This window comes from Neodiprion fabricii, chromosome 3, assembly GCF_021155785.1.
Source record: "Neodiprion fabricii isolate iyNeoFabr1 chromosome 3, iyNeoFabr1.1, whole genome shotgun sequence".
Lineage (NCBI taxonomy): Eukaryota > Metazoa > Arthropoda > Insecta > Hymenoptera > Diprionidae > Neodiprion > Neodiprion fabricii.
The window spans coordinates 4,567,159-4,580,016 of record NC_060241.1 but is presented as its reverse complement, the minus strand read 5'-3'; the positions used below and the strand labels follow the sequence as shown (position 1 = coordinate 4,580,016).

Here is a 12,858-nt window from a genome sequence, read left to right as displayed (position 1 = left end):
CTTGGAACGAGACATGAAAATAAAAAATACGGGAATTGTCAACGGAAGTTTAGATATCGATACTTCACTTAGAATCTGTTATTAGTTAGTTAGTTAGAAACTGATGCATAATTTCAAACGATTGAAAAGAAGTTCACCAAATAACTTTATAGAAATATGATAATGTAGGTGTTCCCCCCCCCCCCCTTTTTTTTTTGCTCTACAAAAATCGTATCGTTTGAAAAAATTTTCGTGGATTCGTTTCTGTTCAATTTACTTTCTTCCAAAGAAAAATAATAATAACAACAATAACTTCCGTGTAAAAGCAGAAATAATCAACAATGTGTAGGGATAGATTGAATTTCAGAAACAGCGTGTGCAGGCTTAATTGGTATGACCCGCCGTTTGAAACTCTCGCTTGTGACCTCAGTTAGTTGGGATAAACCCAGGCGAGGCAGGCCTAAACGTTTAGAGAGGGGTTGAATTTACCCCGGAGACTTGATTGTCATTCTGACTTTCCCGTTTTGCCTTCGAAACGAGAATTGAGGAAATGTGAGACGTACGAATAACAAGAGTCCAGCGAAAATGTTGATAAAAATTAAAAGTCGTAGCATCAGAATTTTAAATAGATATCGAAGTATATCGAAGCTGGTTGAATAGAATGTTAATTTTCTTAAATCTTTCCTTTTTACGTAGAAGGAACGAGTTATAAAGTTCAGGTTTAGGCATTTTTGTGGATCATCGTTTGGGATTTCGTTTTCCAATGGATCGTCTACGAATTGCTTGAAATTAATTTCTTCATCACTTTAATACCATCGTCAATAAAGCGTATGGTTATTTTTTCGTCAAATGAAGTATCGCAATCATCTGTTTTGTGGAAAATTCATTAACAAACAAACTGTAATGATCTGTAATTGATAAAAATTGGACACATAAACGATGGTATTAAATTTTTGTGTTGAAATAAATACAAATATACCTAGGATATATCGCTTTAAAATCTGAACACAACTCTATCGTCATTAGTCACAGATTTTTTCAGTTAATTCTTTGCCTATTTTTTATTCATTGTTTTTTCTTTTCGCATCGACAACGGTTTTTTTTGCATTTCTCGCTCTCTGCTATCACTTACGTATAACCGCTTTGCTCTAGGGCTAACCTCGTGTCTCGTTAGATAAAACATTCCAATTTTATTATTGCGTAGTTATAGCACTTGAGGTGAGACTCGGTCGATCCTTGGGGGCCACTGTCGTCACTTTATACGATTACCTATTCGATACGGAAACTGCTCCCTTGGCTCTGATATACATTTACGAAACGAATTCTCGAATTTAATCGAATTAAATATCTTAATATAGTAAATTATTAAGATCCGTTTGCTATTTTGAATGATATTTAGCAAAATTGTGTAAAATTAGATTTATAGTATTTTTGTTTTTGTTTGTTTTTTTTTTCTTCAAGAGAAACATGTGTTCTTAATTTTAGCAATTATCGGTAAAGTGATAAAAATATGGATGTGTAATATGATGAGTTAACTATTCAGGTGATAACAAAAAAAATTATTTTTCATTTTATTTTTATCTCTAGTTTAATTGTCAATTGAGCTTAAATTAAGTTGTCTTGTTTTTTTCTTTGCAGTACGCGCACGAGACGCAGCATGAGAAAATACTGCGTGGTCTTGCCGTCGGTATCGCATTCACGATGTACGGTAGACTGGAGGAAGCCGATCCGCTCATCGCATCGTCGACGGCCGATAAGGATCCAATCCTCCGAAGAAGCGGTATGTACACCCTTGCGATGGCCTACTGCGGAACAGGAAACAACCAGGCAATACGGAAGCTTTTACACGTCGCGGTGAGTGCAGTTCGAAAGTTTTACTACTCCGCGAACAAGGGGGAATAAAGGAAGAGGGGAAAAAATTATTTCTCGTCAACTATATCGCGCACATCTCGGTATAGCAGCTGTAATACTCCTTCATACTTTTACGCCTCGCAACGCTTTGGGCCGTTATTGTTGGTGCTTGGAAGAAGAAAGGTGAAAGAAAAAAGATCTCGAGAGTTTCATCATCCGGTTTCGCCAATTCGTTTGATAAATGGCTCCGCATTCCGAACCCCGGTGGTCTAAAATTCTGAAAAAAATCGAGCAGATGCGAACCGATGGCAAAAAATAAAGCACCAAACTACGTGATGATCCGTTGATAATCTTGGGAATTACAGCTTTTTGAAATTTCTGATTCGCCGCCATTTTGTTTGAACGAATCCACATGTAACTTTGCACGAAGAGAAGATTCTCGACAGCTGAAAGAAAATGATGTCACTTCTTTTCTTCGCGAAGTAATTACTTTCGACGATGGAGGCGTTCGAAAGAAGAAAGGCGAAGAAAAAGATTTCGAAAGTTCCGTCATCCGGTTTCTCCAATTCGATTGATAAATCACTCCGCATTTTGAACCCTCGTGATCTAGAATTCTGAAAAAAATCAGGCATACGCGAACCAGTGGCAAGAAATGGAGTACCAAATTGCGCGATGATTCGTTGATAATTCTGGAAATTGGAGCTTTTTTACAATTTCACCTTCGCCGCCATTTTGTTCTAACGAATCTACAACTTTGCACGAGAAAGAGAACGATGTCACGTTTTTTGTTCGCGAAGTAATTAATTTCGACAATTTCGCGATCCAATATATAACATTTAAACTTACGTAATGGTCATCGGAGTCGATTTCAACTTTCAAACTTATCGGTTTTTTGTTTCTATTTGTCAGGTTTCCGACGTCAACGACGATGTAAGGCGAGCCGCTGTCACTGGTTTGGGATTTCTGCTGTTCCGGTGAGTCGAGCTTGTTTCACAAAATTTAAACAAACGATTATTCATTATCTTCTACTAATATTTCTGTGGTGCTAAATGTGACCCTCATTATTTGGCATCACTTGTAACCCTAATCGCGTTGATTCTTTCCAACGTAAAAACGAAGAAAGAATTATCTGACCGCATCAGGAATACATTTATTTCCAACTAAACGTGGCTGATATCAATTATCCATATAAAACGGCCGATGCTGTTCCCGAGTATTAACAGGCTGCTTTTGTTTCGCGTAATAATTGCAAGCCCCGAATCGTACGTGTGTATGGGTATATTTGCATAGATACGCTTCTGCCAATATTCGAACATCGACACAAGGTGGCTGGGTAATGAAATTACTCGCGGCTGCTTAATTAATCGGTATCTATCAATTACTACATCCTATATTCACTCCACAAAAGCTCGCTGCTTACTCACTGCTACCCCCACCATCGAATTTTCACGTCGATAAATTTTCATGTTTAAATTAATTGAACGACGAATCTAATTTTTTGCTTGATATTCAAATATTCTTACGTTTCGTCGATTTTGTAAATTCCTGCGCCGTTGAGGAAATAAAAAAGAAAATAAATAAAAATCATTTCTTAACATTTGTATCCTTTGATTTTCATTACGAGGCTGAAAGAAAATATTCGATTTTGATTCCTGCGTTGAATGGGATATTTTGCGAACGATAAATCGTCGTTTTTCTTTATCGCGTTCTTATATTTATCTCATCGGAGTCGACGCGAAATTTCAGCCATTATACAGGTACATTTACTTTTCACTTTAAACGATTTCGCAATATATTATATATATATAATCGTTTAAAGTGAAAAGTAAATGTACCTGTATAATGGATATATATATATTTATACATATAATATATATATATATATATACACGTGTTGCGTATATTGATCGGTTTAAATGATGCAGAAATTTCTGCACGGGAAAGCGTTTGAAACCAGAAAGTCGTAGAGCCGGAAATCTGAGTTCAATTTGAAACCTCTGGTATCTTGAGAGGGCTGCCGAGAAAAACTCTCGCCGCGTTAGTTATTATTATATGCCTATAGAGATATTGAGGGCAGTATTACGGAGGTGGAAACGAAAAATGGATCTAATGGTTCGAAGAAAACGAAGTACCCACGTTTCTTGAATGGAACAAAAAGAAAGAATAAAAAAAAAAAATAAAGCATTACACACATAACTTCTCTATCTCGTCGTCGGTTTGTTTTTATACTGCTATTATTATTTAATCGTCTTTTTTATCGTTAGACTCGAAGTATAATAATTATCTATCAGATTTTCTTTTATTAAATATTATACATTGGGATGTGTCCGAAACGTTTTTTTTGATTTTTTTTTTCCCGTGAATGAGGCTAGTTTCTGAACATTTCTTATCATTTACGAATCGACGAAAAGATGCTGCGCGATTCTTTTTTCATACTTTATTTTTTCTTGTTCGTTTCTTTTTTTATTTTATTTCTCTTCCACCATCACCTCAGACAAAAATTGCATCGACCGTTGTGAAAAAAAAATTTCAAATGTAAAAGAAAATTCTGGTTTTTTGTAAATATCGAAACGTGACTTTTTTTTTATGCGAAAAAAAAGTAATTATTGATAAATTTTTATCTACAGATAATCGCCCGAATATAATTAATGTAAATATGAAAGAATGAACTGTATTGTTAAATATTTAGGAAGTTAACGTGTATTCAATTTTTTTTCGTCGATTGCGCTAGTACAAATTTTTTCGGGCAATTCGAGGCTCGCTGTTTTCAAAATTATAATATAAAAAAAAAAAAAAAACCTTAGGCCGTATTTTCGAGACTGTTATTGTTGTATCCACGAATCTCTGGCGAATCGTATTAAAGAAATATCCAGGAAAAAGAAGGTCTACGGAGATGAGAGAAGGGAACGTCCGTCCAAGTTGACAAAGAAATCTCTGCGCGCTACATACGTATGTATATATTTATGTATACACATATAGCCGAGAATTATTTATACCTGAAAAGCGTCAACAAATCTTGTCTCATTCTTCGGCCTCTGCCAAACGCGGCTTGCAGGTTCCTCTGTCTCTTAGCTTTTTCCTTTCATCCCTTCGGCCGTCGCTTGCGATAACTTTGCCGATTTTTTCCATCCTTTCACCCCGACTTCCTCCCTCCCCCCCCCTCCCTTTCTTTTTTTTTTTTTTTTTTTATTACTTTTCTTTCCTCTCTTTCTTCTCTTTCTTTTACACGTACATCGATATCGCCGACCGGCTGTACAAACTCCCGGGGAAAAGTGTAACAAGGAGAAAGAAAAGGGATGCATAATACATACATATATATATATATTTTGTATATTTATATATATATATATATATGTGGGTGAAAGAAAAAGAAATTTAGGAAAGAGCCCTTCTTATATGTAGACGAGACTTGTAAACGACATGTGAAACTTGATCGATTATTCAATTATTGAATAAAAAAAAATTTTGAAGAAAACCAAAAATGGTGAGGTTCAAACGTTGGTTGAGTTCGCATGGAATTCCCCATACATATATATCAGAGTGAGCCAAAAAAACTAACCTATGGAATCTATGGTCTTAATTAAAAGGACCTATTTACTGAGAAAAATATTATTCCGTTTGGTAAAATTTTTAGCTCAATTTTAAAAGGTGTCACTGGCCGTTTTAAATTTTCCATTTAAATAACATACATATAATTTTTTTTCATTATAAATGTTGTAACTTTTGAACCGTTTGAGGTAAAAAAATTTTCAAGGCATATTCTTGTAAGGCGTGAAATTCTCTAAAAAAAGTCCCTGGAGTTGATTTCTTAGACTCCAAATTCGTATAATTACGGGCGGTGAAAGTCGAAGAAAAGCGGAAATATGCGGTATAGCGTTAATACTAAATTATAATCGAACTTTAACGAAAAATGAAGAACGAAAACAATTTATTTTGCAATTAGTGCAATTACATCGCCAGCAATATCCTAATTGTAACAAACAAAGTTTTATCAACGATTAAAAAGAATATTAATGTTTCAGAGTGCAATAAAAAATAAATAAATGAGTTAAAACTCTACTCCTTTGACGAATCTAGTTTACAAACAACATCTTTCACACACCTTGTTTCATTGTAGTCAAAGTTTTTTCATTTAGTATGGATATTTTCAATCGTAGAGCCCTAAAACTGCATATTTCTGTTTTTCTTCGACCTTCACGGCCCGTAAGTATGCGAATTTTTGAGTCTAGAAAATCAACTCCAGAGTCTTTTTTTAGAGAATTTAATGCCATACAAGAATATGCCTTGAAAATTTTTTTATTTCAAACGGTTCAAAAGTTACAGCATTTTTAATGAAAAAAAAAAATGTTCCGCGCGTCATTGAAATGGGAAATTTAAAACGGCCAGCGACACCTTTTAAAATTGAGCCAAATATTTTTCCAAACGGGAGAATTTTTTTCTCAGTAAATACGGTCTTTTTAAGACCACAGATTCGATAGGTTAGTTTTTTCGTCTCACCCCAAAATATATAAAGTACGTCTAGTAAAACGTTGATTCATTTTTACATAAGAATTTCTGCCCTCAATGTTACATCGGCCGTATTTCCCTGCAATGCCGCAAAATTGAGCCCATTCACCACGTGTTACATGCGTATAGCGTAGAATTCGGACTTACCCAAATGTGCCCGAGTAAACACGCGTGTTTTACTGTGTGCGTTTGCAATTAAATTAACATAATCGTTTCCCTCGATCCCCAACCACCCCAAAGGTATAAGGGATTCCTGCATCCCCATGCCGTACATGCCAGCATTATACCGACTGTATAAATTACGTCATTACGCCACATATATTTGCACAGGTGTGCTTAACCGATGATTATTATTATAATAGACGGCTTTCGTGCAGCGTAATCGTTATCATATAATAATAATGACGATTATAACAACAACAACAACAACAACAACAACAACACTAATAATAACATCCAGTTATGATATACACACTGTTGAAAAAATTTACACTTAACATTACGTTCAACAGCAGGTCCGCTTTATGTTTAAATCATTTGTTACACTTTAAAACACATTTAAAACACATAAATTGTCATGTCTATGTTTAATTTGTACTTTGTACTTCTCGTTCGCTTGGTAATACATTTGAAAAAAAAAAATGGTTAAATCGATCAAAAAATTTTAGTGCACCCGCTGGGACATTTTTTCTTTTCCAAACGCGTACGCCGTAAATTTGAATCGAAAAAAACTTCGCACAGGCACGTAATTTGCGTTGTTCGATTTGTCGAATGTTTTTTGGTTTTTTGAGGGGAGGGGGGGGGGGGGGGGGGGGGCGAAAGTCGACAACGCTTGTATTACTTGTACGAAGGGGCATGTTTTGCCGTCAGGAAATTTGTCTTTCAACGAATACATATATATAATCACGAGTGACGTTTTAGCGACGTCTGATTTTTTTCATTGTATACTCGTATGTATATTACCTATCAAAAGTATACTCGTCGGTTAATTGCCATTAATTACATCGACGGATAAATACCTGCCCCATATTCGTCTCTGTCACCCTCGTTTACGATCTCGCTTATTAAATCGTTCGATCGTTACGCGACCGACGACGACGACGACGTTACTTTTATGTTTACTCTGACCAACGTGGTGTGCCTTGTTCACCGATTCTCTTGTCGTAACCTACCTACACGTTTACTCGGCGAGGATATATTCGAACGGTGTAGAAGAATGGTAAAAAAAAAAAATAAATAAATAAAAATAACCGTAACGATATGAATCGAGAAACCAAAAAAAAAAAAAAAAATTCGAAAGAATTGTCATCGATCTGAAATATTTCAGTCACGCGTCGTTTCGAACGTCAAGTGTTACGTTTTTCTTTTCTTTTTTTTTTTTCTCCCACTTCAGGCACACGCTACAATTTATTCCGAAACGTGCTTCCTCTTCCGAACGGGATGTAAAGAAACGAAAAACAAAAAAAAGAAAAATGAAAAAGAACGAAAGAAAGAAACGAAAAAAAGGGGGGGGGGGAGGTGGGACGGAGAAAAGATAAATAGTGGAAAAAGGAACGAGACGGGAGGAGAACGATAAGGCGACGCGGGTCAGAATTTGAGCCACGAAATGTCCGGCATGAGATATGTAAACGGATAAATGGTGGCGTCTGCGTCTTTTTGACAATCGTAAAATGACGGAGCAAGTTGAGTCCGGTCACGACTGAGGATACTCGGAAAGTCATCTCGAGTACTGCGATAGGATGGTAGGAGGAGGAGGAGGAGTATGGCTATCCGGTCGCCCTACTGAATTAATTTACATTTATCCCTCAATTAAAGCACTGATTAAAACCGCCGTAGCAACTAGATCTTGCCACTCGTCTCTCTCCAGATTAGGTCGGCTCGAGTTAGGTTGCCGAGGTTTCGTCGCACGCTGCAGGGTTGCAGGGTCAGGTTAGTTTGCTCTTTAGGAGTCCTGTAATCCCACTACGGTATTGGGCTGTATCTTATAATCTCATCTACCTACCGTCTCCGATCTTGTTTAACTTAACCGTCGTAACGTCTGAAATTGTAACGCGAGTTTGCGACACCTGTCTTCAAAACTCGTTTCTTTTTTCGACGACAACATAACGTCGATGAAATAGGAATTATACATGTGTGTATAGTTTCAGTATATTTGCCATACTGAAACAGTATATTTTCTTTCCATGACTTTCTTCGAATCTGCGTTTACAAACTTTTACAAGGAATTTCACCACGTCAGCCGATTAAGAATAACTTTGAGTTACAGTGTAAAAAATGGTGACGCCAAAATTGCGCGAAATTGAGTCATGTGGAATACTACGTAGTAAAATTTTGTGCAGGTCAAATTAGACGTTCAGTATCAGTTAGTGTTAGAATTAACTATACGGTAGTCTTAACGGCGCTTTTCTAATTTCTCTCACATTTTCGGTATTTCAATAATTCACGTTGAGTGAACACGATCCTGTCCAACAGTTAGAATTTTTCTTCTTCTTCTCCTCAAATAAGAAACATGAACTAATGTTCGGGTCAGTTGCGCGTAGCAATTTTCATTTCTCCACACGATGTTGCCTAATCTTAATTGGCAGCCGTAAATTCGCAACCCCTTCCTACCCTACTCGGATATAAATATTTTATCAAATTAGAGCACCGTGGTTATTCAGAAACAAAGAGAGGCAGAGAGAATTTCGACGGTGTAAAAATAATGCGAGATGCGAAGCAAGGAAAAACGGTTTTGACCCGCGGTGCGCGAAACTTACGTAACGTGAGGTTCTTGAGACCGACGGGACTCCCTCAGGATGTCGCGGAATGGTCGTGGATCTTGCACGTTAAGACGGAGGGATGAATGGGGGAGGTTGATACTCGGGACATTAAGGAAATTGAGTTCAACTCTCGGGATACGTGACGACGAATGTCGCCCACTCAGCTCTGCACGTTTATATTCTTGCGTTCCGGAACCAACTTCCATCCTTCCATCCTTCCTTCCACGTCCAAGATTTCGCTACACGGTCGCTGACGATCGTTTGCGGTAGAATTTCACCAATTTTCTCTTACTAAACCGCGATTCCCTTTCCCTCATTCACCTTCGCGTTTCTACCGACAAATATCACCCCATTTTTCACCCTTGTTTCATCGCTGATCCCCAACGGATATTCGTCAAGGACGAACAGCCTGAGCTTCTTTTTATTCTTCTCCACTCAGCTGGTTCTAGTTTATACTTATTGCTGCGCCACCGGTCACGTTTTCTTCTAGCCTTCGTCTTGCTTGAACTCGGGGGAAAAAGTCACGGTGTTAGAAAAATTTCCAAAAATCGGTACCGGTGCGAATAATCGGTTAATTTTAATTGATTTAATCGTTCTTTGATCGAAATAGTTGATCGATCGTTTAATCGATGCTTTCGATCAGTCGGTTTTACGATTAATCGATCAATCGACGATTTCGTACAAAGTTTTTTTTTTTTTTTTCTCGCGAAACGCAGAATTCAGAAGAACAATTTTTTTTTTTCATGTGCTCTGTCCAATGACCGTTGAATAGATCGTAAACGTATAATTAATTCAGATTTTGTTAGGTGAGAAATTATAATTTGATTTGGGGAATTAACCTTCCTTGTGAAGATTTGCTTTTTCCACTTTTTTTTCCCCTACACTTATTCAAAGTGTTTTAGGTTTTCAAGAAATCTGAACAAATTTTAAGTTTCTTCTAGAAGTGTTGTCCATATTGCCCCAAAAGTTGGCGGACCGGAAAGTTTTAAAGTATTGTAAAAAAAAAAATTGATATTCAGAAATCGACTGTAACACAAAAGATCCTACGACCCACACGGAGGTTTAAAACTTGGGGTTAAAAGTTAAATTTTGTTCGATTATTTTCAGTAGCCACCATGTTAATGTTTCTAATACCGTTGATTGATGTTTATAAAGAAACACATTTTTGAATGAAATGTCGTTGAATTTTTGCTCGTACTTAAAAAGTTCTAGAATTATCCTTGAATGCGTTTTTGAGTTCTTGAAATATTCTATTTTTAAACTATGCCGCGAATGATATATGCATTTGTTTGACATAAAAATTCGTTTCCTGTTTTACGAGACTATCGGTAAAATAGGAAAGTTCGAATCGAATCGCAAGGTCGACACACCGAGAGAAATTTATAGTTTCGGTTACCGTTCGGTCCTCGATTATTTTCTTTTTTTACCAGAATCGACAAAATACAGTTCCAGGTAGAAAATGAAAATTAGTTGATAAAATGAATAAGTAAAAATAAATAAAATGAAGAGGTAAATTCACGCGATAGCGATTTAATCCTTGTCACCTTCCATGTAAAATCTATTCCCGCCTTAGCTCGAGAAGGGATCGATTCGACGTCTAAGGCGAGAAATCTAACGAGATAAGCCTTATCTACGGGCGCGAAAGCTGCAAGCAAGCACGTCTGTCTGCCTCTCCTCGCGTTCTCATCCAAGTCTCCGGAACGAGGGGGTGTTTAATGACGCGAATCGATAGAACATTGTGAACGCCTTTGCCCGAGGAATTTGCGGCCTTGGCTATTTAGGCTAGTTAGGTATACCAGGTAGATTGGGAAAACGGCCAGGGGGTTTTCCTCGATAAGGATAGATTACGGACAGATAATGTTACGGGCCCTTTGCGCTCATCGTTTAACACCGTTATACGTGAAATTAACATCCGTTCAATTTCGGAAGAAGGTTTATCGGTAGGTATACGGATTTGTTCGTACACGTACGACGCGCTGAGAAAAATCCCATTTTTTTTTTTTTTACAGTAACTAGAATAATTCAGGAAAAAAAGGTAATATAAGTGAGACCGCGGGTTAGAAGTTACACCTTTTACAGAAAAAATTAAACTTCGCACAATGCATAAATACGTATTCATCCCTAATTGACGTGGCGTTTAGGTTTACCGTCAAATATAATACTATTTTTGCGACAGAACTAATTGAATATCGAAAATCGTTCTTGAGATATGCATTTTTTTTTTATTTTTTTTTTTATATTTTCCCGTGGCTTAAAGAGGAAGTTAACCCTATTCTTTACCTTCGCAATAAAACAACGCAACAAGTGTGATTACGAATAATGATCTTTATTTATTAAAAGTAACGAACACTTGATATTTGAAGAAAACTAAGCTTAATTCGATCAGAAACAAATCATTTTCTTCGTTTTACTCATGAATCGAAAAGAAAATCGATTTTTATACGGACAGAGTTTCTTTTTATTTTATTTTTCTTACCACGAGAAGCCATCTTAAAAATACCGCGTGATTTTTTTTTTTTTTTTTAAGGAATTCCATACTTTTTCCTTCACCCTCTGCAAGAGACCGTACGCGGGGATTTTGGGTAAAACTTGTTAAAAGTTTCGCCCCCGACCTTCTCATCTCGGAGGAAATAAAAAGTTGCTGATCATCGGTTTCGGTTATCGAAGATACCGCGCGATATCTGCGAAAGAACGAACTCGATACGTATCGTATATACATACACACACACATTTTTATATACATGTATAAATATATATTTATCTATGTGTTTGTGTCACGCTCGTGATCTGCACCATCCGAATCCCCGTACGAACTCATATGTCACGCGTTACCCTTTGTATACGGTTTGTATCCCATCGGCTTACGGAATTCTTCTCGAGCCCGATGAAAAAGCTTGGAAAACTCTTGTCGCTTTTCTTTTAAGTTTGTTTTTTTTTGTTTCTTTTTTTTTTTTTTTTTTTTTACTTTTTTATTCATATATTTCCTTTCGTGTAATTTTATTCTTTTATCACTTATCGCTTTGGAACTTTGGCGGCCATCGCGTTCGTTTCAGTTTATATTACGTCTGTGACGTCCGACAAAGCGGCGAGTTTTTTTTTTTTTTTTTTTTTTTTTATTGTCCCATTCATTTTCGATATCTATCATATACGGCTTATATATCGTACTTGCAATAACATTCCGTTGATATCGTAAAACTTTTACGAGCTTATTATATTTGTCCACAGATTTCTATTTTCTTCTCTCTCTTTTTTTTTTTTATTTTTTTTTTCTAATTTTCTTTTTCGTTTCCTCACTTGATCGACAACTACGAAAGTTCCTCCCCCCCCCTCCTGTCCGCATATTCGACCATCTGACTGGGATATTTTTCATCGTACTGGCGAAATTTGATTTCTTCTTTGGTTCTCTTCTTTTTTTTCTCTCTCCATATTATTGTTTTCTTTAGCGTTGTCCCTTTTCCCGACAAGAATCGAAATCTCACACCAACGATAAAGAAAAATTTCCTTCAATTCAATCACACGAAACTAGCGCGCCAGAGTTTGTAAATTGTAAAAATATGTATATATTTTTTTAATGTTTTTTTTTTTTTTTTTTTTCTCTTCTTACACATTCAATCGACAATTTCACATTTCATTTTGCAAGAAAATATCAGGCAACAGCGATCGTAACGAGAAAGAATAGTAACGGACACCAGAGTTTCCGGTAACGGTTGGAAAATTAATTTTCATTTCGTATCTAGAACTGTACTTTTTCGATTGTGGTAAA

The 12,858-nt window shown here is 36.5% G+C and overlaps 1 protein-coding gene across 1 annotated transcript in view; it reads left to right on the top strand.

Moving 5' to 3' along the window:
* LOC124178083 (26S proteasome non-ATPase regulatory subunit 1) overlaps positions 1-12,858 on the top strand; it is a 65,292-nt gene that overhangs the window by 7,192 nt on the left and 45,242 nt on the right. The window contains exons 9-10 of the mRNA XM_046561224.1: positions 1,618-1,833; positions 2,740-2,804. Coding sequence (XP_046417180.1) covers positions 1,618-1,833; positions 2,740-2,804 — 281 coding nt within the window. The remainder of the gene's footprint in view (positions 1-1,617; positions 1,834-2,739; positions 2,805-12,858) is intronic.